Source organism: Symphalangus syndactylus, chromosome 15 (genome assembly GCF_028878055.3).
Source record: "Symphalangus syndactylus isolate Jambi chromosome 15, NHGRI_mSymSyn1-v2.1_pri, whole genome shotgun sequence".
NCBI classification, from domain to species: Eukaryota; Metazoa; Chordata; class Mammalia; order Primates; family Hylobatidae; genus Symphalangus; species Symphalangus syndactylus.
In genome coordinates, this window is record NC_072437.2 from 88,570,998 (window position 1) to 88,596,919 (window position 25,922).

The following is a 25,922-nucleotide window of genomic DNA, read 5'->3' on the forward strand; positions in this document are numbered from 1 at the left end:
CAGGGAATAGGGATAAGAGAGTAACAGGGGATGCTGCTTTTGCTGAGGGGACTAGAGAGGGCCTCCCTAATGTGGAGGCTTTGGAGCAGAAACCTCCTTGAAATAGATGAGAAACGTTGTTCTGGCAGAGGGAAGAGCAAGTGCAAAGGCGGTAGGATTAATCGTTGTCGTATTTGAAGAGGTGAGTGGTAAAGAGACTCGTGTCTTAGATGTGTAGTAGGAGATGGTTCCAAAAGGCAGAATTTGGATTTTATTCTGAGTAAAAATGGAAGCTAAAATTGGTAGAGCAGAGATGTAATTGATCTAATGTTTCTTACTGTGGCTGATGTGTGGAGAATAGACTATAGAGAGCAGAGAAGTACTATGGCCACTCAGGGAGGTACTGCAATATTCCAGGCAGGAGACAATAGTGCCTAGGACCAGAATAGTGGCTATGGAAGTAGTGAGAAGTGATCTGATTTGAGACATGTTTTGAAGGTTGACCCAACAGGATTTGCTGATTGAGTGAATTTAGGTGACACTAATGGGGAAGTCAAGGATGTCACTAATGTTTTTTGCCTATGTGACTGGAAGGATAAGAGCCATAGCCAACTGAAATTTGAAAGATGGCAGAGAAGCAGTCTTGGGAATCCATAATTCCATTTTGGAATTTGAAATGACTTTCGGCATCCAAGTAGAGATATTCTGTAGTCAGTTGAACACAGAAGTCTGGAGCTCAGGGTGAAAGACATACATTGGGCATCATTAGTGAATAGCCAGTATTGTAAATCACCAACTAGTAGGTGTAGTTAGAGAAAGGGACCAAAACTGAGCCCTGAAGCACTAAACAATTAAGAAATCAAGAGATGTGGAAGAACCAGGACAAAGGTCTGTAAAGTAAGCCAGTGAAGAAGTAAAACCATGAAAGTCTGCTGACCTGGAAAACAAATAAGAAAGTGACTCAAGGAGGGAATAGTCAGCTGCATCAAAAGCTGATGATAGATCAAGTAATATGAGGATTGTGAATCTACCATGGAATTTATCAGTGAGACAGTCATCAGGAGTCTTGACAAGAGAAGTTTTGATGGCGTTGTGGGCACAAATCCATTTGGAGTGGATTCAAAAGGGAATCGGACAAAAAGAATGGTAAGCAAATAATTTGGACAGTTATTCCAATGAGTTTTGCTGTTAAGAGGAGCAAAAAAGCAGAGCAGTAGCCAGAGGAATTTTTTTTTGAATTGGAGATACTATAACATAATATCATGCTGATGCAATGATATTATGAGAGGCAAAAATTGATAATGCAAGCAAGAGAATGAATGTAAGAGAGAAGTCCACAAGTGAGTGAGAAGGGACAGAGTCCAGAGCCTTAATGGCCAACCAGCCTTGCACAGGAGCAGGGCAGCCCTTCTTATAACAGAAGCAAACTCAGAGTACCTGTGTACAGATGCAGGGTAGGTAGATCTGCTAGTGAGATGAGGAACATGCTCTTCTGATGGCTTCCATTGTCCCTGCGCAATCAGAAGCAAGCTCATCAGCTGAGAACGAGAAGAGTAAACAAGGGTAAAGTTTGAAAAGGTGTGGAAGAGTCTTCAGAGAGTGAATTGTTAAGGCCAGCAGTGAATTATCTAGTGAATTTTCCAGAACAGCGCTATGTCATAGAAATATAATACAAACCATCCATGGAATATTAAGTTTTCTAGTACCCATATTGAAAACATGAAAAGAAATAGGTACAATTAATTTTAATGGTATATTTTACTTAACCCAACATATTCAAAATATTATCATTTCAACATGTAATCAGTATAAACAGTATCAAGATATTTTAGATTCTTTTTTTTTTAGTAGTAAGTTTTCAAAAGCCAGTGTGCATTTTACATTTTCAGCACATCTCAATTCAGATGAACCACATTTTAAGTGCTCAGTAGCCACGTGCGGCCAGTGCTACCACACTGAACATTGCAGGTCTAGGAAATGAAGTAGGGCTAATGGAGAATGCCAAGCGTCCCTGGAGGTTGGGAGCCATGAGCTGAAGTGAGATTGGTATGGCTGGGTGTTTTTCTCCAGCCATATTCAGAGCTCCTCTACAGACGTGGAGTAGGCAGAGAGTTGGACTTGACCAGGGATTGGGTTTTGCAAGCAGCATTCAACCAAAGGGAAAAAAGCAAAGGGAACTGGTGGCATGTGGCACCAATTGATTATGCAGACTAACCATAGAACATAAGGCACTGAAGTTAGCATGGGGTGGGGGAGGGGTGTAAAAAGGTGGTAGGGGCAAACAAAGTTCTAGTAGCATCATAGAACTTTAAGAACTGTAGATGCTAGGCAACATACAAAGATGTCTAGATAATCCCTGTCTTCAGCAAGCTAATCTTGACAGCAGATTTACCAACAGCTATGCTATTAAGATGGCGTGTGATAAACACCAGAAACGTAGCACAAAATGTGTTCTATGGGAGTTTAGAAGAGGAAGAGTTCACCTCTGGCTAGGATGGCCCATGAGGGTTCATGGAGTGGGTGGTGGGTAAATCAGATCTTGAAGGATGAATAGGATTTTTGTCAGCATATAGGAAACATGGTACAAAGTGAGGAAAAAGCACAAGCACAGACAGAAAATAAAAAATGTTCACTATTTCTTTGGGTAAGGTAAAAAAAAAACACCTTAATATTCATTGAGGGAATCATTAATTACAATGGGGTAGGCAGCATATAAATAATGATGGGTCTTAAAAGTACAGAGCTAATTTCCTTGGGGGAAGAAAGACCTCATCATAAAAGAAAGGCATCCCCCCAGAATACAATGTTTCTTAGGTGTGGGAAAACTGAGTGGCAAAGATTATTCTCAAGAAATAAATGCCCACCGCTTCTCAGCCTTTTGCCTAAGATCAAGTGAAGAAATAAATGCCCTTTATTTCTGGCCCACCTCACCCCTACACACACTCATGCACATGTACACACATGAGCACACACACACACACACACATGCACACAGACACACAGAGCGTCTGCCTTTCCTTTAGAATTCAGTATCATATACTTAGTTCCCTTCTCTGGAAATGGTCAATTACGTCCAAAGAGAAGCAATATGTTTACCTTTCATTCTCAGATTCTGGAAGAAAACATTTAGAACCAACTAGGATTAGAGTGGGTGAGATTAAAAAGGCTTTGATTACTATTAATACCTTAGAAATAGTATTGTACTCCCACCACGCAGACCCAGTTGATGATTCTTTCAGAAAACAAGCTGCACATAATCACTATAATCTTTTTTTCTAAATCTGTTGCTGTTTCTATTAAAATTTTAAGGGAAAAAATAGCATTTTACTTTGGCTGTCAACACAGTCATCATTGAACAACAAGAAATTTGGTTTTTCCTAAGTATGTGTGGACTGTTGTTGAAAAAAAAAAAATCACCTTCTCTCTTCCTGGCTCTAAACGGTTTGGGAAACCTGCCAGTAGATCCACTCCTTCCCTTTTTTTAAAGAATTTCCTACTTCAATCAGAATATTTAGAAACAGTAAAAGCTAGACTTTTCCACATGAGACTTTAACAATACTGTGCTTTGTATTTACATATCATACATGATTGGTACTTCATAGCTCACTATCACTTTAAGTTTTTAAATTAGTATATAAAAGCACAAGGTTTAGAAGCAACTCTTCTCTGCTCAACAATAAGTTATTAATGTCAGGGTTGAAACTCATAATTACTGACACATATAGGCCTACAAAGGTCGTTCTTATAAAAGGAAGTGTCCAGTAAGTATTAATAGAACATAGCAATTATCAAATATTTATTCAAGGTAATTTTAAGAACCACGGAACTTTAATTATATAAATAACCACATTAAACCCTTTAGACATACATTAATATGAATACAAATTAAGGTATCATTCAATAAAAACTAATAATATGAATATATACATACATAATCAAATCAGTTTCACAAAGTAGAATGTATTTCAATCAGAAAGTCGGCAAATAGGTCAATATACTTAAAAATATGAACTACTGTTTTAAAAAAATTTCATTAACATGCTATAATCCTGAAGGCTACAGATGCCACTGGTCAGACTGCTCCACATACCATCAAGTCTTTCCCCTTTGGATATAAAAACATCCATTGTCTGCTGACTCAATTAGGAAGGTAAGGTATCTGGTTCTCTCAACAGTGCTGGCTGTGGTTTTACTCCCGATGCCTTTAACACTCATATGTCTGGGAGATTCTGTAAGATCTGTCTCAAGGAAGCACAGGCTACCATGTGGGCATCTGAAGGAAAATTAGCAAGTGACTGAATCAGCTTCTTGACTATTGTCTTCAAACACTGGTGGGCAGCATTCAAGTCTCTGTCAAACTGCTGTCCTTCAATCTGTAGAGCCAAATGACTGCAGATGTTTCTAAACTCAACACTATCCTGAAATGAACAACAAACACAAACAAGAAATTAGATAGGTTATGCCCGACATTTGTTGTACTTTGCTTACCCAGCTTCCATTCTTTTCTCTTCTGGTGACAGCACTCTGTGTTTTTTTTTTTCTTGGAAAACTACACCCCATTCTTAGCCTATGCAGTTGGACCAAAGCTGATCACAACTCCAGGGACCAGGCCAATCACAGTGTGGACTGATCAGAATGGACAGATTATCTAAGCCAAGGCCAATAGGCCACAGGCCCAGAATATCTGCTAGACAAGACCTAAAGAGGATCTGCTATCCTCTTTAACTGAGGCTGTTGGAAAATATCTTGCCACCATAAGGATAGCATCCAAATTAGAATGCAGCCAACACAGAAGAAAGGAGAACCAAGAGATTAAAAGAGCCAGATTCTAATCGAATACTTTCTGAGTATGTGGCTCTAGCTATACTTGAACAATAAACCCCAAGAGTTTTTGGCCATCTGGGTCAATAAATATCACTTTTTTACTTAACCCAGTTGGACTTGAGTTTCTGTTACTTGTTCCTAAAAGAACTGTGACAAATACACAAATAGCTTGTGTTTCTATTATCCCATACTCACTGCGTTCAGTAGTTCAGTATTCCAGTACAGAATTTGTTATTTAATGGACATGGTCTCAAGAAATCCCCAAATGCCAATTTAGAAAGAACAGTTCCCAGGTAGTTTAAAAGAAGGAGGTAATTCAATATTTTTAATCCCTAAATTGTTTATTTTCTAAAATCCATTGCAAATAAATGGTACATTTGGATGATTCCACATCAAAGATGATGTTGAATATACGATCTGTTTTCAGTATAGGGAAATGACGTCCCCTGGACTTCTGGTTCTGGCAACAAAACTAGAACTTAGTTTTCCTAAGGAATTCTCTTTGCTACTGAATTCCTAAAATTCTAAATAAAAATAGGGCAAACATCCTTTCTGAGCTTGCAAGAAAATAAGAGAAATCTCTCAGAAGCCAAAAAATTTTAAAAGATTATTTTAGCTGCCTACCAGTACTATGAAGAAATGAAAGTTAGTCTCTCTTGGGCTGGGTTTGGGATAGAGAGTAAAGTTGTCCCTGAGAATGTGTAATAGAAGACCTGTATTACACAGTCATTTGACTTTGGAATTGCCCTCTGTACTAGATGAACATCCTGGGAACACTCACACTAAGAAATTAACTTAAAATTTTGAAATGGGCTGAGATAGCCGTGAACACATAGCAAAAACAAACAAAAACCTATTCCAGGGAAACATGTCTGCAACCATTGCCCTACAATAGTCTTTGCATAATGCCTATGTTGAAGATGAAGTCAAAATATGAAATTTAAAATACAATCTACCATGATATAGCAGATGCAATATGGGACAAGATTAAACTCCAAGAATTTAAAATAGAGACTATAAAATATGTTTTAAATCAGCAGTCTCCAACATTTTGGCATCAGGGACCAGTTTGGCGGAAGACAATTTTTTTCCGTGGCTGGTGGTGGCAAATGGTGTCGAGATGAAACTGTTCCACCTCTGATCACCAGGCATTAGATTCTCTTTTTTTTTTTTTTTTAAGAGATGAGATAATTTTTTTTTTAGTCAAATAATTAGTCATCCTTAAGTATTTCTGCATGCTTTATCAAATAAAAATTATTTTATGATTGGCAAAATTTTCTTGTTACCAATTATAAAATAAACCCAGTATGCACCTTAAAAAATAACAATCTTTTTCTTGAAGGGCAGATCAAAACATGCCGACTATTTCATAATAAATTGAAGGTGAACAAAGGAGAAAATGCACTACATTTGTACTTTGAGAAGAAACTAATTTCTAATACTTATGTGTCACCTTATTCTGGCTGGCATATAGTAGATGGCCCACAAGTGTTCAGTGATTGAATGAATGATTGGATGAATAAATATTATTCTTGAAAAAAATCATCTCGATAATTACTTCCTGATCATACTGGATACTGTCAAGTATAGTTTCAGAAGATATTCTGTAATTAATAAAACTGGGAATTAGAAGAAAGAAAATTTGCTGCTAAAATACTGCCAAATATCCAGTTGTGTGGTGTGAATTTGGTAGCTTCGATAAGGCCTTCTTATTTACTCTAAAAATTTCTAATATTTTACTTGTTGTATTAGCCACCTATTATCTGATGATGACTGGCTGGAATTTTTCTGTTAAATCTTCATTCTCTTAGCCCTAGTTTTACAATGATATTTAAGTGCAATCATTCTTGCAGATATTAACAGGAACACCTAGTGCTTTTCTTAACAACAAATTGAACTAAGATTTTTTTTTATTATACTTTAAGTTCTAGGGTACATGTGCACAACGTGCAGGTTTGTTACATATGTATACATGTGCCATGTTGGTGTGCTGCACCCATTAGCTCGTCATTTACATTAGGTATATCTCCTAATGCTATCCCACCCCCTCCCCCCACCCCACGACAGGCCCCGATGTGTGATGTTCCCCACCCTGTGTCCAAGTGTTCTCATTGTTCAATTCCCACCTGTGAGAAGGAGCACACACCCTAGATCCTTCTCATGCTCAATTCACAATAGGGTTTGTGCTCCTATGAGAATCTAATGCTGCTGCTGATACAACAGGAGGAGGAGCTCAGGTGGTAATGCTCGCTAACCTACTGCTCGTCTCCTACTGTGCGGTGTGGTTCCTAACAGGCCACAGACCAGTTCCTGTTCATGGCCCAGGGGTTAGGGACCTGTGCCTTAAATGATTAAAGATATCAAAGAAGAAATCAGAAAAGTGTTTTAAGAAAAAATAGGCTTGCAAAAGAAGCCCATCCACTTCTAAAAGATGATAATTATAGTAGAAATTTAAAACTTAATTGACAGCTTAAACACCTGATTAAATATATATATAAAGTCAGGATGCGGAAACTAGATAATAAATATGAAAAAAATACCTTAGAATGCAAGATTACAAGTTGAAGATGTGGGAAATATGAATGAGAGGTTGAACAACGTGGATGACAGAATGAGAAAGTCCAACAAACACTTCTAGGAGAACAACAGAGAGAATGGGAAAGAGGCAATATTCAAAGAGAACAATGGATTAGAATTATACAGAGTAGATCCAAAACAGAAATCTTTATATTAAGGAAGTAAAATATGTCATAGGGAGAACAAGTTAAGTGAAATCCAAATCTAAACTCATCGAGGCAAAATTACTCTTAAAGGCAATCAGAAAGAAAAATACAGATGGACTTCAATGAATGACAAGACAGCAGCTGATTTCTCACCACAACAATAGAGAAGACAATGGAATAATAGCCTCAAATAACTGTCAACCTAGAATTTTTTTTATTCCTACTAAACTATCATTTAAAACTCAGGGAAAAATAAATATGCTCTTATTTAAGAGGGCAGAATTACCACTAATAGACTCCCACAGTTTAGATATTTCTGAAGACATAATTCTGAAAGAGGAAATTCAACTGAAAATGGTTGAGATTCAGGATGCAACAGTGAACAAAGAAACTTAAAAACATGGTATAAATCTAAAGAATTCATTGTTTAAAACAAAATTATAAAAACTAACATGGAGTTTAGGACATCTAAATGTGGTAAATGAATGACGGTTCATTTCGGAACCATCTGAGCAAGATGTTTCTCAAATGCTGAACAGCAGTGACATGTCGAATGGAGTGGCACTCTAAGCACTGTATTATTCAAGAGAAAGGTGGCAAGTTCATAAATTTCAGACTTGTTAGGTACATGTGTGAAAAATGTAAGAGTTATTATTAAAAGTAGAGAAATAATACATAAAACTTCAAAATCAGCAGAGGGAAAAGATGAATTAAAATTTTATTGGCTGGGCACAGTGGCTCACGCCTGTAATCCCAACACTTTGGGAGGCTAAAGCAAGCAGATTGCTTGACTCTAGGAGTTCGAGACCAGCCTGGGCTACATGGCAAAACCCTGTCTCTAAAAAAAAAAAAAGCAAAAATTATCTGGGCAAGAGGGCATGCACCTGTGGTCCCAGCTACTCAGGAGGCTGGGGCGGGGGGGATCACATTGAGCCCAGGAGGTAAAGGCTGCAGTGAGCAATGATCATGCCATTGCTCTCCAGCCTGGGCAACAGAGCGAGACCCTGTCTCAAAGAAAAAGAAAAAACAGATTATTGACCTTATGTATATAGAAAGTAAACTTGAGAAATAAAGATACAAACATAAGGCAAGGTAAACAGAAAGCACTAAAAAAGATAGTAGTAGTAAGCCTACACATATCAGAAAGCACAACAAATGCAAAGCAATAAACTCACCTTTTGGAAGATGGTGATTACTATATTGGTTTTATATGCTGTTTACAAGAAACACATTTAAAACTAAAACCACATAAAGATTGAAAGTGAATGGATATTTAAATATATGCCAAGCAAAGAGAAGCCAAAATAAAACCATAAAAATTCATTATTTGGGATGAAATAAACTATGACTGATAAAATGAATGATTCCCCAAGCAGATGTCACAATTTTGTACCTGTATGTCCCTAATATGATAATCATAACATACATTCAGTCTACACACATACAAGCTGATTTTAACCTAGCTTCCTCTGAAACTAGATAGAGCAAACAACAAAACAGAGAAAGACTGAAAAACACTAATCACAAGCTTGAGCCAATGGAAATAAGAAAATATACATTATTGTCAAACATATGTGGACTATTTACAAAGCTGACTACATTATAATGTCACAAAGCAAATCTCAACAAATATCAGAAAGACTCTGTCGTGCAAATCACAATGCAAATAAATGAGAAATCAATAGCATAGATACCCTTCCCAAAACATGTGTGACTTAGAAAATCCACTTCTAAATAATTCATGGATTAGTGAAAAAATAATTGAAAATTTCAAATACTTTATACTGAACTATATCGCAAATTTGTGGGATGTAGCCACAGTGAGAAACGCTTTGACTTAAATGATTATGTAAATAAAGAATAATCCCTGAAAATCCATGAGCTAAAAATTCAACTCAATAATGTAGGAAAAGAGAAACAGATACTGTCACTCAAAAGAAAATGGAAGGAAGAACTAAAAGTTGAACCAAAGTTTGATGAGGGACCACAGTTTCCTTCCTAATTCTGCCTGTAAGGGGAAACTATTCTTCTCCCTATGAAAAACCCTGTTTTTTGACTGAGAAGGACCTGGGTTTCTGACTAAGTGCTTATTAGAAAACATCTCCCAGAAACAAAACCAATGTTCATTTCAACTTAGCAAACAGTGGCAGCAGGACCACCTGCGAGCTAGGTGCCGGGACAGAACCATACCATGATCAAGGATTCGCAAGCTACCATACTTTTTGTTCTTTTCTCTTCAAAGCATTCTTGCTTCCCTACCTTTGCATGTTGCTCATTTCTGCCCAGAAGGTGTCAAAGAGCTATTTAGATCAAGCCTGTCCAACCTGTGGCTCAAGATGGCATTGAATGCAGCCCAACACAAATTTGTAAATTTTCTTAAAACACTGTAAGATTTTTTTGCGATTTTTTAAAAAATTTAGCTCATCAGCTATCAGTAGTGTTAGTGTATTTTATGTGTGGCCCAAGACAATTCTTCTAATGTGGCCCAGGGAAGCCCAAAAATTGGACATCCCTGCTGTAGATGACCTGTCCCATAGCTTATGGGCTGGCCTGTATGCTGAAGCATACTGCTAGGGAATGGGAAAGTAGGAGAGAAAAATCACTCTGGACTATTTCCTCAAGATCCACATCAAGGAAAATTGTCCGATTGCTTTATAGAAGTAATCCAACACTAAGTACAAAGTATAAGGATCAAAGAAAACATGCAAGGGGAAATTCAAAATAGAAGGAACCACTAAAATGTGTGCTGACATGTGCCTATTAGCCAGTGTGCAAAGGAATTCATCACCCAAAGAAGACTAAAATGCCTTTAAAAATATAGTTGTGGGCCGAAAACCTGAAGTCAATTTCACATTTTACTGTAAAGAATCAAGGCGTCGCTTGGGGAAATTACATGTACAATAAAATTCGACTGCTGGGCTGTACTGGTCCCTGAGGCCCTGGGCAAGCTTCAGATCTCTGGCAAGCTTTGCAAACTCACTTTATTTTACTATTCTAGTACAGTATTTCCTTTTTATCCTTTCTCAAATATATTAGCAAAGAAAACAAATTAATAGGAATAGGCTTTCCGTGGGACTCTTAAGCCAGGGTAGGGAAAAATAAAACAGGTGTGTGCTTCTCTACCATTCGAGAAGGTCTGAAGGCCAACTCTGGATCCAATAATCATTGCCTTTGACCAAACTTCTGCTGAGTCTGCAGTGGAATGTAGGGGTCACAAGTCACAGCATTAAGGCAATAGTATATTAAATGGCTCATGGGCTTTCAGTAGAAACTTACATGATCAATATGGGTGATGATTTCACTTAGGATGCTTTCCATTCAACAACAGAGCCTATCCTCCCAGCCGCTTTTATTTAGCAAATCCCAGATGCTCTCAGAAATGATGTAATATCCTACACGATGCTTTGAGTACTTTACCAGAATTAGAACTACATGGTTGAGCAATCTAAAAGCAGGTTTTGAAACTTCTAAACCCTTGTGTAATTTCAGACTCTGGATATGAAATGTATTGATTACTACAGCAGTCCAAATTTGGCCGGCATGTACATTTTTAAGCCAGTTGAGATATTCTCATGTGACTCAACTGATCTTTTGGGGTAATGCCCTTGGCCTGTTTAACTCAGCTAAATGAATTAGTTAAATGTATTTCAAATGTGTATCAAGCCTCCACCACACGACGGGATAAAAGGTAATAAGTTATGGTACTTGATCTATAAAGAGCTTATAACCTACTAGAGGGAAATGAGACACATAGATCATATACCAAATGTCCATTGCAATACGATGAGGGCTATGGTAAAAACACAAAACCCCAATTCTATGGAAGAATAGACATGTATACACTCATAATCTAAGCACAGCACAGGGTTCATGCAAAGCTCGTTCTGTCATGTGACTCCTTCCTAGAGTGCTGGGTTTTTATTGTTCAAAATTCATTTGGACACACTAGAGAAATTCATGTGCTTAGGAGGCAATCCAATCAAAGAAATAGCTCTAGTTTTTACAATATGGCTTATTAATTTTTAGCACATATCTGCCCTGAAGTAGGCAGAATAATAGCCTTTCTGTACCTGTATGTTACCCCACACGGCACAGGGACTTTGCAGATGTTAGTTAGAATGGGAAGCTCTCCAAGCTGTTACAAAGACCTGGGGGATGGAGACAGAGTTCATTCCTTCAAGAGCACTGGACTTGCCATCTGAATGCTGGTTCTACCCCTTTGGCCAAGCTATTATGCCTATGGAACACTCAGTTTTCTCATCTGTAAAATGGAAACAATAATAGCTACCACATGGAGGGGTTTCAAAAGTCAAATTAGCTCATGGATATGGAAGCTCTTTGTATTTTTTAAGTGGTCCTTTACATTAATAACTAAACTTATAGTGGACTCTGTTAGATGTTGGGAGATCAGTAAGGAGGAAGAGAGGGGAGAGGAGGAGAGGAGAGAGGGAAAAAGAAAGGGGAAGGGAAAAGAAAAGAAAAAAGAAAAGAGAAAGAAAAGAAAAAAATCTGCCGTGTAGAAACTTAGAATCTAATTGGTGAGATGAAATCTATTTGCAATTGTTCAGTAGGAATGTCATAAAAATAAGACTGAGGTTCAACAACAAAAGCGGAGGCCATCAGTAAGCTTTTTGCAGAAGAGGGGAATGGAGGCTTGCATGAAATATCAGAGAAGTGGTAGGTGGGAAGGACTACATTAGATACTACAAGATAGGTGGTATGGAGGAAAGCATTATTTGGCTTATAGGCCTCTGTAACCAGAATAAATAACAGAAGCCAAAGTGTGGAGTCAAGAAGGGGCTGGGTCAGGGAGAAGGAAAACACTAGTCTGAAAAGAATAGAATTTTGTGTTGAATATGAGGACATGATTGTGTGGAAGGCCTTGAATGTCAGAGTAAAGCCCCTGAACACTTCCAATCATTGGATAACATGCAAACCAGCTTTTGAAGAACACTGGTCTGGCCCACACGCCTGAGCACCTACTCAGCACCAGACTGCAAGCTTGACTCATTCTATACCTTGTCTCACTCGGTGCTCATCACAATCCATGATAGATGAAGAGAAATGTGGGTTGGGGAGAGTCCGTGATGTAGCTAAGTAACACAGCAAGTTAGTGACAGAGTTAAAATTAACTTCTTCCAGGGTTGAAGCAGAATTGATCGTGGTGGATAAACTTTTTGATGTGTTACTGGATTCAGTTTGCCAATATTTTATTGAGGATTTTCGCATCGATGTTCATCAGGGATATTGGCCTGAAATTTTCTTTTTTTCTTGTGTCTCTGCCAGGTTTTGGTATCAGGATGATGCTGGCCTCATAAAATGAGTTAGGAGGAGTCCCTCTTTTTCTACTATTTGGAATAGTTACAGAAGAAATGGTACCCGCTCCTCTTTGTACCTCTGGTAGAATTCAACTGTGAATCCGTCTGGTCCTGGGCTTTTTTTAGTTGGTAGACTATTAATTACTGCCTCAATTTCAGAACTTAATATTGGTCTATTCAGGGATTTGACTTCTTCATGGTTTGGTCTTGGGAGGGTGTATGTGTCTAGGAATTTATCCATTTTCTTCTAGAATTTCTAGCTTATTTGCACAGGGGTATTTATAGTATTCTCTGATGGTAGTTTGTATTTCTTTGGTATCAGTGGTGATATCCCCTTTATCATTTTTATTGTGTCTATTTGAGTCTTCTCTCTTTTCTCCTTTATTAATCTGGCTAGCAGTCTATTTTGTTAATCTTTTCAAAAAACCAGCTCCTGGATTCACTGATTTTTTGAAAGGTTTTTCATGTCTCTATCTCCTTCAGTTCTGCTCTAATTGTAGTTATTTACTGTCTTCTGCTAGCTTTTGAATTTGTTTGCTCTTGCTTCTCTAGTTCTTTTAATTGTGATATTAGGGTGTCGATATTAGATCTTTCCCACTCTTTCCTGTGGGCATTTAGTGCTATAAATTTCCCTCTAAACACTACTTTATCTGTGTTCTAGAGATTCTGGTACTTTGTATCTTTGTTCTCATTGGTTTCAAAGAACTTATTTATTTCTGCCTTAATTTCGTTATTTACCCAGCAGTCATTCAGGAACAGGTTGTTCAGTTTCCATGTAGTTGTGCGGTTCTGAGTGAGTTTCTTAATCCTGAGTTCTAATTTGATTGCACTGTGGTCTCAGAGACTGTTTGTATGATTTCCGTTCTTTTGCATTTGCTGAGGAGTGTTCAACATATGCAAATCAATAAATGTAATCCATACATAAACAGAACCAATGGCAAAAACCACATGATTATCTCAATAGATGCACAAAAGTCCTTCGATAAAATTCAACAGCCCTTCATGCTAAAAACTCTTAAGAAACTAGGTATTGATAAAACATATCTCAAAATAATAAGAGCTATTTATGACAAACCCACAGCCAATATCATACTGAATGGGCAAAAGCTGGAAGCATTCCCTTTGAAAACTGGCACAAGACAAGGACACCCTCTCTCACCACTCCTATTCAACATAGTATTGGAAGTTCTGGCCAGGGCAATCAGGCAAGAGAAAGAAATAAAGTGTATTCAAACAGGAAGAGAGGAAGTCAAATTGTCTCTGTTTGCAGATGACATGATTGTATATTTAGAAAACCCCATCATCTCAGCCCAAAATCTCCTTAAGCCAATAAGCAACTTCAGCAAAGTCTCCGGATACAAAATCAATGTGCAAAAATCACAAGCATTCTTATACACCAATAACAGACAAACAGAGAGCCAAATCATGAGTGAACTCCCAATCACAGTTGCAACAAAGAGAATAAAATATCAAGGAATATAAATTACAAGGGATGTGAAGGACCTCTTCAAGGAGAACTACAAACCACTGCTCAAGGAAATAAGAGAGGACATAAACAAATGGAAAAACATTCCATGCTCATGGATAGGAAGAATTAGTATTGTGAAAATGGTCATACTGCCCAAGGTAATTTATAGATTCAATGCTATTCCCATCAAGCTACCATTGACTTTCTTCACAGAATTAGAAAAAACTACTTTAAATTTCATATGGAACCAAAAAAGAGCCTGTATAGCCAAGACAATCCTAAGCAAAAAGAACAAAGCTGGAGGCATCATGCTACCTGACTTCAAACTATACTACAAGTCTACAGTAACCAAAACAGCATGGTACTGGTACCAAAACAGATATATAGACAAATGGAACAGAAGAGAGGCCTCAGAAATAATGCCACACATCTACAACCATCTGATCTTTGACAAACCTGACAAAAACAAGCAATGGGGAAAGGATTCCCTATTTAAAAAATAGTGTTGGGAAAACTGACTAGCCACATGGCAAAAACTGAGACTGGACCCCTTCCTTACACCTTATACAAAAATTACCTCAAGATGGAGTAAAGACTTAAATGTAAGACCTGAAACCATAAAAACCCTAGAAGAAACCCTAGACAATACCATTCAGGACGTAGGCATGGGCAAAGACTTCATGACTAAAACACCAAAAACAATGGCAATAAAAGCCAAAATTGATAAATAGGATCTAATTAAACTAAAGAGCTTCTGCACAGCAAAAGAAACTATCATTAGAGTGAACAGGCAACCTACAAATGGGAGAAAATTTTTGCAATCTATCCATCTGACAAAGGGCTAATATCCAGAATCTACAAGGAATTTAAACAAATTTACAAGAAAAAAACAACCCCATCAAAAAGTGGGTGAAAGATATGAACAGACACTTCTCAAAAGAAGACATTTGTGTGGCCAACAAACATATGCCAAAAAAAACTCATGATCACTGGTCATTAGAGAAACGCAAATCAAAACCATAATGAAATACCATCTCATGCCAGTTAGAACAGAGATCATTAAAAAGTCAGGAAACAACATATGCGGGAGAGTACGTGGAGAAATAGGAATACTTTTACACTGTTGGTGGGAGTGTAAATTAGTTCAACCATTGTGGAAGACAGTGTGGCGATTCCTCAAGGATCTAGAACCAGAAATACCATTAGACCCAGCAATCCATTACTGGGTATATACCCAAAGGATTATAGGTCATTCTACTATAAACACACCTGCACACATGTGTTTATTGCAGCACTATTCACAATAGCAAAGACTTGTAACCAACCCAAATGCCCATCACTGATAGACTGGATAAAGAAAATGTGACACATATACACCATGGAATACTATGCAGCCATAAAAAAGGATGAGTTCATGTCCTTTGCAGGGACATGGATGAAGCCATGAAGCCATCATTGTTAGCAAACTAACACGGGGACAGAAAACCAAACACTGCATGTTCTCACTCATAAGTGGGAGTTGAACAATGAGAGCACATGTACACAGGGAGGGGAATATCACATATTCCTGTGGGGAATATGTGGGGGCCTGTAGGGGGGTGGGGGGCTAGGGGAGGGATAGCATTAGGAGAAATACCTAATGTAGATGATGGGTTGATGGATGCAGCAAACCACCATGGCACGTGTATACCTATGTAACAAACCTGCACATTCTGCACAGAACTTAAAGTATAATAAAAAAAATTAACTCCTCTATTTCAGAACTCAAACACTCATCAGACTCGCCCCAGATCCCAAATGATGCCAGGTGCAGTAATGGCTCACAGAGCCAAGCTCAGCCATGTAGTGTGGGAGACAAGACTGGCAGGAATTATAGAGCTGTAGCTGCTCCAGCGGGGTGACAGGGGCTTCTTGGAAGCAAGCGGGAGAAGCACTAAACCAGTTTTGGGGATGGAACAAAATGCCTACAAGTGAATCATTTCATATTTCTTTTTTGGCCATCTTCACACTATTTTTCTTAAGGTTGACTGAGTGTTATGAGTGGTACAAAGCTCAAAAATTGGCAAGGATCTCATCCAAATGGAAGACTGGCCTGTTGGCCCATCCCTCCTCCCTGCAGTGTAATTGAGAGGGCTTGGCTATTCGAAAGATACTCAAGGCATCGAACCTTCTACACCCCATGTAAAACCAACCCTGAGCTAATCAGAGACCGCCCAGCTGGAGGTCTCCTTTCCTCAGCTCTGTTCTCTCCTACCCACTGTGAGGGAGGTCTCTCGGAAAAACCGCCACACTGTGTACTTTTCTGCATTCTGCATTGTGCATTTATTAGGAATGCACACATCTGGAATTCTTGAACAACTGAAAATGCACCTGCAAAATCTTAAAACGGAACAAGTTAAGCCTTTTTTTAAAGCTTGGTCCTGAAAATAAACACTCTCATCATAACTGAAGTCTTAAAGACAAAAAGAATCTAGCAGTGAGAGTCCATTTGAAAGCCTGTTTTCTGAAACCAACACCAGTGGATAATAAAGTCAAAAACCCAATATGACTTAATAGGCTCTAAAATGCAGATAACATTTAAAAAATCCACAAGGATTGTGCTTTTTTCTCCTACCATGTCACTTTCAAAATCACTTCTAAATCTATGTAAATTGTAAATCAGCTCGTACTCACTTAACCACCAGCTCTACAACAAGTTGGCTCTTTTCAAAACAGTCACATCTTGAGAAACCTTGAGCTTTATTCTCTTACACTGGCCTCCACAAGCTTGTTTCTTCTCACATTTCCCCCTCTAGCTCTCCCTGAAGGCTTCATGTCCTCTACAGAGAGCACAAAAGAAAGAGATGGAGAGATGGGGGTGGGAGGGCAGCGAGAAAGAGAACAGAAGAGAAGAAAGAGAAAGAAAGAGAGAGGAGGAGAAGAAGAAAGAGAAGAAGAAAGAAAAAAAGAGGCCGGGCACAGTGGCTCATGCCTGTAATCCCAGCACTTTGGGAGGCCGAGGCGGGCGGATCACAAGGTCAGGAGATCAAGACCATCCCAGCTAACACGGTGAAACCCTGTCTCTACTAAAAATACAAAAAGTTATCCGGGTGTGGTGATGGGCACCTGTATTCCCAGCTATTCGGGAGGCTGAGGCAGGAGAATGGCATGAACCGGGGAGGCAGAGCTTGCAGTGAGCTGAGATCGTGCCACTGCACTCCAGCCTGGGTGACAGAGCAAGACTCCATCTCAAAAGAAAAAAAAAGGAAAGAAAGAGAGAAAGGAAGGAGGCAAGCAAGGAAGAAGTCTGTGTTGAGGCCTGTCCTTAATAAACTTCTGCCTGGCCAGCAAGTTGCTCTCCACTAAAGCAGTCCAGTGCTGGGCCCAACAAAAGAACACAAATCCCTTCTCCAGACCCATTAGCACCCTCTACACTGGATGTCTACATAAAAGGGGAGTGATGTTTTCTGTTTTAATGGGATGTTGTGGAAAACATACTATCATGAATTACGATTTGCCCCAACTTCATCTGGTTCATCAACATCTGGCTTTGAACTACAAATCACAGGGCCCAGAGCAGTCATCCATCACCTGAACCCAAGGTCAGTCTCAACAGATGTGTAACTGTGTATTAATAAAACACCCAATGAAGAACCAAAGTATTAGCCAGTCACCATTAAAAGGTCTATCATCCACAGGAAATTAAACATTTTTACTTGTGGTGTACCCACTGGAAATACATACAAATAACTAAGGCTCCTGATGCATTTGCTTTGGGTACCACACCATTTCCAGCTGAAAATCCAGTGAAAAGCACTTTTGTGATGGGTATAAGCACTTGATTCAGGGATGCTCACCAGGCAAACCCAAAAATTGTAAAATAAAACACTATAACATTTTCACCAAGATGTCAAACATAAGTAGCTTTGTTTTAGGCCTTTCCTGAAGTATCTTTCCCTAAATGTTCATTTCAGAAAGCTTTCATGTCCTGATTTTCATATCATTCATATTATAAGAAATTGCAAAGCTATACATAAGCTACTTCTAGAGCAGTCACCATATCCGTGGGTTAGGGGGAGAGAATAACAGAAATTCTGTGACTCGTCACTGCACCTTTTTTCTAACATAAAAGCATGATTTTGTCACAGATAATGAGCACCACCTTGGCTATGGCTACTGATTATATAACCGTGAGCATTTATGTCTTCAGTAGTATGTTAATAATCTTTGAAGACACAAATCTCAAATTTGCAGAAGCTGGCTTCACTTGTTCAGAGGAAGACATTGATGATGAGTGCTTTTTTCCCCAATGGGAAAAAGATTTGATTATTATTATTACCGTTAAAAGGTTGATGCCTCATGAATTCGTACTGACTGTTATTTTTATGAATTCTGTTCTTGATATTAACAAATATAGATACTTCTGGAAAGTGGCAGCGACACATTCAAATGTTTTCAGTTTGCTAATGACAAGGAAGGGAAGTATGCGAACTCATGGGGCTGGGTACTTAGAGAAAGCGTTGAGCATGTTTATGGACCAAAAGGGTCAGCAGAAAGGGGGCAGTAGAAAATATAAGGAGAGAGAAAATTTATAGAAACAGGTCCAGGGGCAAGTGAAAGATTTGTTTATTATTTTTTTTTACCAATGGGAAAAAAAGCAGTCATCATCAATGTCTTCCTCTGAACAAGTCAGTATTCATGCTTGCAGTTTGTAATGACTGCGAAGCCAAAGCCAGCAGTTTTATGACTGCTGCTCTTGCACCACAGAATGAGAAAACCAGCAAGGACTGTCAAACATGAGGGAATAATTGGTACCAGAATGCGCTCATTGAAACGGGTGAGCTCACAGGCAGGTTTCATCTGCAAGGGCAAAAACGTTCTTCTGCCTCTGAAAGTTAGCTTCCGCCACAATTTCCACGAAACTTGCTTTAGAACAGAACTCTTGGAATCTATAAATGTTTTTAATTCTCAAAGGAAGATAGACAAAACTCAATCAGAGTAACTTTGTAATTGGCTTGGCTAACGGTCCCTATGTGAATTAGTCATTTTCAGCAGTTTAAAAAATCCTAGACTAGCTTCCTCCTGGTGTCCTGCACGCTTTATGCTCCCTTAAGGTAGCAAATGTCAAATGCATTCCTGCTAGTATTACTAGTTTGATAGTGATGTCCTGAGTTTACCTAGTGCTTTCTGTCAGTATATCAGGTGGCCACGATGGAAGGAGGTACAGAGATCATCCAGTGTTATGGACTAAATTGTGTGGTCCCCTCATTCATATGTTCAACCCCCAATGTGACTGTATTTGGAGATAGGGTCTTAGCGAGGTAATTAAGATAAAATGAAGTTATAAGGTGGCTTGAATCTGATAGGACTGGTGTTCTTATAAGAAGAGACACCAAAGACACGCAAAGCTTTCTCTCTCTGCTTGCACGCACTGCGGACGGGCCATGTGAGGACACAGGGAGAAGGCAGCTGTCTGCAAGCCAGGAAGGAAGCTCTTACTAGAAATGGAATTTGTTGGCACCATGATTTTGGACTTCCAACCTCCAGAACAGGGAGAATATAAATGTCTGTTATTTAAGTCACCCCGTCTGTGGTATTTTGCTATGGCAGCAGAGCTGCCAGGCTATGATGTGACTGTTGTAGTCCAAGCAGTGTACACAGTGCACAGCATGTACAACTATGTCCCCTAAGATCTCTCACATACACAATTTCAGCATGATGTTCATAACGCCCCTAAGGGCAAGCACTGTGATGTAGCAGAATAAGTTAGATAAAACCCATCACTTCTTAGCCGCAGGGTCTTGAGCAAAGTCCTCAATTCCTCCAAGCCTCAGTTTCCTCCTGTTGTAAATGTTTGTTAAGCTGGTTGGATCTAGTCTCTGCAGCAAATTTAATCAAATTCGGTACTGTTAAGCATTTTTCATCCACCACGAAGAAACTCACTGCATGGGTGTTTGCATGTGTATGATCATTTCTAAGTGTTCAAAAGGAATATTGTGTTGGTTGCTTTAATTAAAGAGTAAAGTCCTATTTTTAAATGTCTGTTATCATTGTGGTGAGAATTTTTCTGCCTTCATGCCCGCAAATTTCACTGCCTTAACCTTCTGGTGGATTGATCAGTGAGTCACTCACTGGTGACACCTCTAAGCCTGTCACTAGGCATGAGGCTACAGCTGACCTCTAGATAGTGTAGGCTTCCTGGAAATCTCTTTGGGTCATCCTAAGTCTGTTTTTGTCAATAGTTCCAGAAAAGTAGACACAGAGTTCATGGATCATATTCATTAATATCAAGAATAGAATTCACAAAAATAACAGTCAATAAGAATTCATGAGGCATCAACCTGTTAACAGTAATAATAATGATAATCACAATAGCTCATATAGATGGAGATTAACTTTGGGAAGCCACTAACTAAATGCATTATCTCAGTAACCCTTTAGGTTAGATACCATTGCCCTCACTATACAGGGAGGAAACTGAGGGACAAAAAGGCTAAATAACTTACCCAAGAGCCAATGACAGGAAGTGGAAGAGTAGGTTTGAAATCTCCATGGGACTTGACTGCTGTGCTATGCTGTCTCCACTGCAGGATCTCTAATGCCTGTCATCTGCACCATGAGCTTTAGTTCAAGTGAGTCTTCCTCCTACCTTCTGTGGTAAGTAACACCACCAAAGAGATCTGACGTTGGGGAGGTTCCCACGTACTTCTAGGTGATACAAAATAGTTATTTCCATTCCCAGAAATCCTCCTGCGAGGATTTCTGAAATCATTCTATTGTATAAAATCTGTATGTTCCTAATTTAAAAATATACAAAACACCCTTCCAAGTCATTTGAATTAACACTAGTATTAAGGAAGCTAAGTCTGCATAACCAGCCCCCCAGAAAGACAGAATGCCATCTTCTCAAATCTAAGTGCTGTGTAATCATTACTCTACAAACCAGACGGAGATATTACCTATTCTGCCAACAGCAAACCAAGCAAAATTCCTAGGTGCTGCCAAGGGAACAAATCATGCAGAGAAACTGCTCTCTGCTTCTCTCGAAAGCCCTGGCTGTTCCCAGGGGCCCTAAAACTCATTATCCTCCTGCGGGTGAACAGCAGACTCCAGTAGCTGTATACTTCTAGAAAGTGGAAGCAGTACATCTAAATGTTTTCCAAGTTTGCTCATGACAAGGAAGGGAAGGATGGGGACTCAAGGGGTGGGTAAGTAAAGAGTGTTATGGACCAAGAGGGTCAGCAAAGAGGGGGCAGTAGAAAATGTAAGGAGAGAGAAAATTGATAGAAACAGGTCCAGGAGCAAGTGAAAGATTTGCCCCAGTGGAATGAATATACATGGGGATGGGGAGCAGCGCTTGAATTTTAGAGACAAAAATGAAGATCAGTAGAAATGCAATTTGTCAGGTAGAAAGGTATTTCTGTCCACTGGCCTCTATTTTCTCAGAAAAGGTGTGAGACGGTTGAGGTTTGGATGAAGAAGGCTTGAGGAGGATGGAAAATGTTTAGAATCAAAAGTCAATTAGAAAGGGCTAAAAGGATTTCCAAGTAGAAGTGACTGTGACGTTAAGCTAAAATGGCATAGTTTATAGTGGACTGCTTCCAGAGCGGAGGACACGGGGTTTAGTCCATTGCCACTGAGTTGGGTCCAGCCCTTAGACAACTGTCTTCTGACCTGACTTTCAAACTGAAACCTACCCTTCTGTGATTTATCCAGGCTTCTGTGATTTACCTACCCTCTGCTTGCAAGACAATCCAAGGTCCTCAGCATGACACACAGGCCTTTCCCTAACTGGCCCCCATTTGTGTCTCCAGCATCAGTTTTTGTCTTCTGCCATATTGAACTTAACTGTAGTTCCTCCAGAGGCTCAGGCACTTTCAGTGCTGCTGGGCCTTAACCAAAGGATTCTCCTTTCCCTTTAATGTCTGGGAAATAACATGTATTTTTTTTTAAAGGCTGCCTCCTCTGAGAAGCCTTCCAGGGTCACCTTAGGTAAAACTGATTGTCAGTCTCTCTTTTTGCCAGCCTTACCTATGCCCTGTATGTGCTACTGACATCACAAGTCACTTCATATTTCATCTATTTTAAAATGCACTTTTATTCACATTTTTAAAAAATCCCTGAAATCAGCCAGATGTGGTGGTATACATTTGTAGTTGCAGCTACTCAGAGGGCTGAGGCAGGAGGATCACTGGAGCCCAGGGCTCGAGGCTGTAGTGTTATGATCGCACCTGTGAATGGCTACCGCACTGCAGCCTTGGCAACACAGGTAGACCTTGTCTCAAAATTAAAAAAAAAAAAAATCCCTTAAATTAGCATGTAACTTATAATCAATGGTGTATCATAGTTTAATGACAGGATTAAAAAAAATTTTGGTGATACCAAAAAAAAAAAAAAGTACATCTTACATTGGAGAGCATTTGGTGAAGTGCAGCTTCATTTTCTAACTTTCTAAAGTGAGTGTAGGAGTGCTTCTCATCTTGCCTCCCACCCCACCACCCCCGCCACCTTTGGCAGTGTCTGGAGACATTTTTGGCTGTATCAACTTGCGGCGAGGAATATGCTGCTGGTATCTAACAGGTAGAGGTGAGAGATGCTGCTAAACATCCTATAATACACAGGACAACCCCCGACAACAAAGAATTAGCCAGGTCAAAATGTGAATAGTACAGAGATTGAGAAACCCCTATGTAGAGAAACAATATCTATTTGGGTATATGATAGGCTTTATTATGTTTGATTTTAAATAAATCTTTTACAGTGTATAGTGCAACTTAATGTATAGCAACTTTTTCCAAACCTTGGCTTGTACAGAATAGCAACTCTTGAGACATATTCTAAGCTCTCCTCATCACCCCTCCCCAACTCCTTCTGCTAGATGCCCCAGGGAAATCAATATAGCAATGCTCCTGGTCAAAATCTGAAAGGCAGAATGTCTCAGAGAGATTCGTGACCTTAAACCAATTAGGTTAGTTAATGGCAAGTCCAGGACTGAAACCCAGACCCCCAGATTTCTGCAATCTCACGCAGCCTGGGAGATAGCTGCTCCCTTCCCGGGCTAAATTGGCTAACACAGTTTGGTACCTTAAGAGGAAATGTGCCCTACCTATATGAGCTGGGTGACTTAGCAAGAGTTTAGCATTTAGTATTCACGCTTTAACACCCGGAACCCACCCGGCTCTCACCCTACTTTATGAGAATGTAGGTTGACTCTGTAAAGACCCCTTAGCTCTGTGGGGAATTGGATTTATGCAAAAAATAATAGCGATTCATGAATGTGAAGGAACTTTAAATAAATGTAGATGATTTCATCATACAAAAGGCAGAAGGGACTTAGTAAGTGTATTTAAGGCTCTGGAGGAAGCGTTATTAATTTGGAAAGTGGGTGAGGGGAGCTATCCTCTATCCCTACAAGCTGCACGTGTGGAAAGGGCCTTTCTAGCGCAGGAAGCTGATTTATGTGAGAGAGGAGGGAGTTCCAGGGGGAGGTTTTGGCAAGGCAGTCCCCGCGTCTCGGTTGTGCCAGCCGGGCGGGCCTCAGGTGGGTCTGCGGCTCCCTGCCCCTCCTGCTGAGTCCCCAGAGTGTCCCTCGCCCCCCTCCTTCTCCCACCGGGGCTGAATCACAGTGGGCAGCAGTGTTTGGGATCCTGCGATCCACCCGTCGCCATCCCAACAGCCCCACCCTTGGAGGATGGGAGGTTACCCTGCACGCCAGAGGGGATGGCGGGGGCCAGACTCACCTTCAGGTGGATGGGAAAGGACTGCTCCTGCTGGAGGGGCCCCAGCAGCGTCTGCTCCACGCTGACCAGCTCCGAAGTCGAGTCCACCACGCGGGCCAGCGCGCTGCGCATCGCCATCCGGGCCAGGGTGCAGGGCCCGCGGTCCCGGGGGAAGGGCAGCAACTCCGCGCCCCCCTCAGCGCCTCGCACTACCTCCTCCTCTGGGGAGTTCGCCCGCGCCGCGGTCCGCCGACTCCTGGTCCCCACGCCCCCGCCCTGCTCCTCGCGCCCGGGCCCCGACCGGGCCCGCCGCGGGCCTGAGCGACGGGCCGGAGCGGTGGACACGTGGTCCGGGTCCCGCGGGTTCCCGGGGGCGCCTGGACCGTCCCCCCAGCCCCACTCCTGCTGCAGCAGCTGCAAGGTCTGCAGAGCCACCATTTGGTGGCTGATGGAGGCCACTAAGGGCGCGGGGCTGGCCATCGCCTCCGCTGGCGGCTCGGCGCGCTCCGCGTGCAGGTGGAGCAGCAGCGAGGGAGGCGGGGGCGTTGGGGTCGCCAGGGTCACATTTTCTAACCCGCGGCTCCTCGGCCTCTGGGTCTCACAGCGTGTGTGGTCGGCCCCGCCCCCGGCTCTGAATCGGTGACCCGTGCTGGCCTCTGCCTTCGCCTGAAGTCCGAATCAGGCGTGTTCTGACCCAAAGCCGCCTGACGCGCTGCTCGGTGTGCACTTGAAAATCAGCGAAATGCTGAGCGCTGCTTCTTCCCTCTCTCCAAGGCTTTGATGAGAAAACGTGCTGCTTTGTGCGGGCGCATCCATCGGCGGGGATACCCCGCCCCCACCTCCTTCGAAGGATGCCTGCCAATGACCACTGAGGTCTGGGAGGTGGGGGGGCAAAAGACCCACTCTAGGGTGAAAGTACGAAGAGCTCTAGAAAAACTTGCAAAAGGAAGACTGTGCCTTTCCCAACCCGAGGGGAATTTTCAGAAACTTGTTGAAGCAGCCTTCAAGGCCTTGCATCCCCCAAACAAAAGAAGGAGGAGTTGTGTATCTGGAAGTTCTGCTCTTCTCTGCTTTGTTCGGTGCCACTTGAGCACCGAGAGCCTGGTGGCTGAACTAGCATCAGCAAGCCTCAAGGCCCAGGCCTGGCACTGCCCAGAAAAGCCTAAATGTTTTTTTGTGACACTCCCAAAAGACTTAGGCAGCAAGGTTGAAGTTAATCCTTTTATGAGCCATGAACTTAGGGACAGCTGTACAAATAGTTGCTGTTTTTAATTAAACCCAACATGGCTACATCCTTAACTTAGAAAAAAGCGACTGGCAATGTTATGCTTTGATAGATTGGAAACCATGGGTGTGTGATCACACTTAAGAAAATAGAAGATATTTGAGAGGAGTGGTATGGAAAACCAGGCCGGAGCAGCATTGTTCCTGCTTGCTTTCTGCAAGGAAAACCACTAGACAACCCAACAGCCCAGTAAAGCCAGGGCAATGTTGCATGCCCATGACAGACAGGTGGGCCCTGGCAGACCTGAGGATGGAATTGCATTACTCCTTTAGGAGCCAGACTGCACCCTTGGTGCTGTGGAGATCTGGAGAGGCCTTTGAGTGAAAAGGCCACACTGGTTAGTCTGTGAGCACAAAAGGATCATCAGAAGAGATATGGAGAGGGATGTGGGGTCCTTTAAGGTTTCTTTAACTCTGGGATAGTATGACCCCATATAATCCTCCCAACTTGCCAGCAAAGGTTCCTTCTCCTTCCCAGTGCTTTCTTAGCCTATGAAAACAAATCTGAATGCCAAGGTAAAGAAAACCTTTCTTAAACAAAAACGAGTATGTTCACACTAATTATAACTAAGTAAAAATGCATGTCTGCGCATTGACAGAGAGGAAATTACTTTGGGAGGGAAGTAAA

The 25,922-nt window shown here is 40.8% G+C and overlaps 1 protein-coding gene across 2 annotated transcripts; it reads right to left on the reverse strand.

Moving 5' to 3' along the window:
* Nucleotides 1–1,709: 1,709 nt before the first annotated feature.
* On the reverse strand, nucleotides 1,710–24,782 carry DLEU7 (deleted in lymphocytic leukemia 7). 2 transcript variants are annotated; one of them, XM_055244133.2, is made up of 2 exons: nucleotides 24,032–24,782; nucleotides 1,710–4,397 (listed from the first exon to the last, which is right to left on the reverse strand). In XM_055244133.2, the coding sequence occupies exons 1-2, from the start codon at nucleotides 24,488–24,490 to the stop codon at nucleotides 4,191–4,193; spliced, it is 666 nt and encodes a 221-aa protein (XP_055100108.1). In that variant the 5' UTR covers nucleotides 24,491–24,782; the 3' UTR covers nucleotides 1,710–4,190. The 2 variants fall into 2 exon arrangements, with proteins under 2 accessions (XP_055100108.1, XP_063475272.1); XM_063619202.1 differs by lacking the exon at nucleotides 1,710–4,397 and adding an exon at nucleotides 20,803–20,999 and having other exon boundaries at nucleotides 24,032–24,757.
* Nucleotides 24,783–25,922: the final 1,140 nt, after the last annotated feature.

Bases quoted from the DNA above. Each gene is read 5' to 3' on its own strand.
- DLEU7 (XM_055244133.2), bottom strand. From the start codon at position 24,490: ATGGCCAGCCCCGCGCCCTTAGTGGCCTCCATCAGCCACCAAATGGTG. The intron at 4,398-24,031 runs GTGAGTCTGGCC...TGTTCATTTCAG, and splicing joins CCTTTCCCATCCACCTGAAG to GATAGTGTTGAGTTTAGAAA.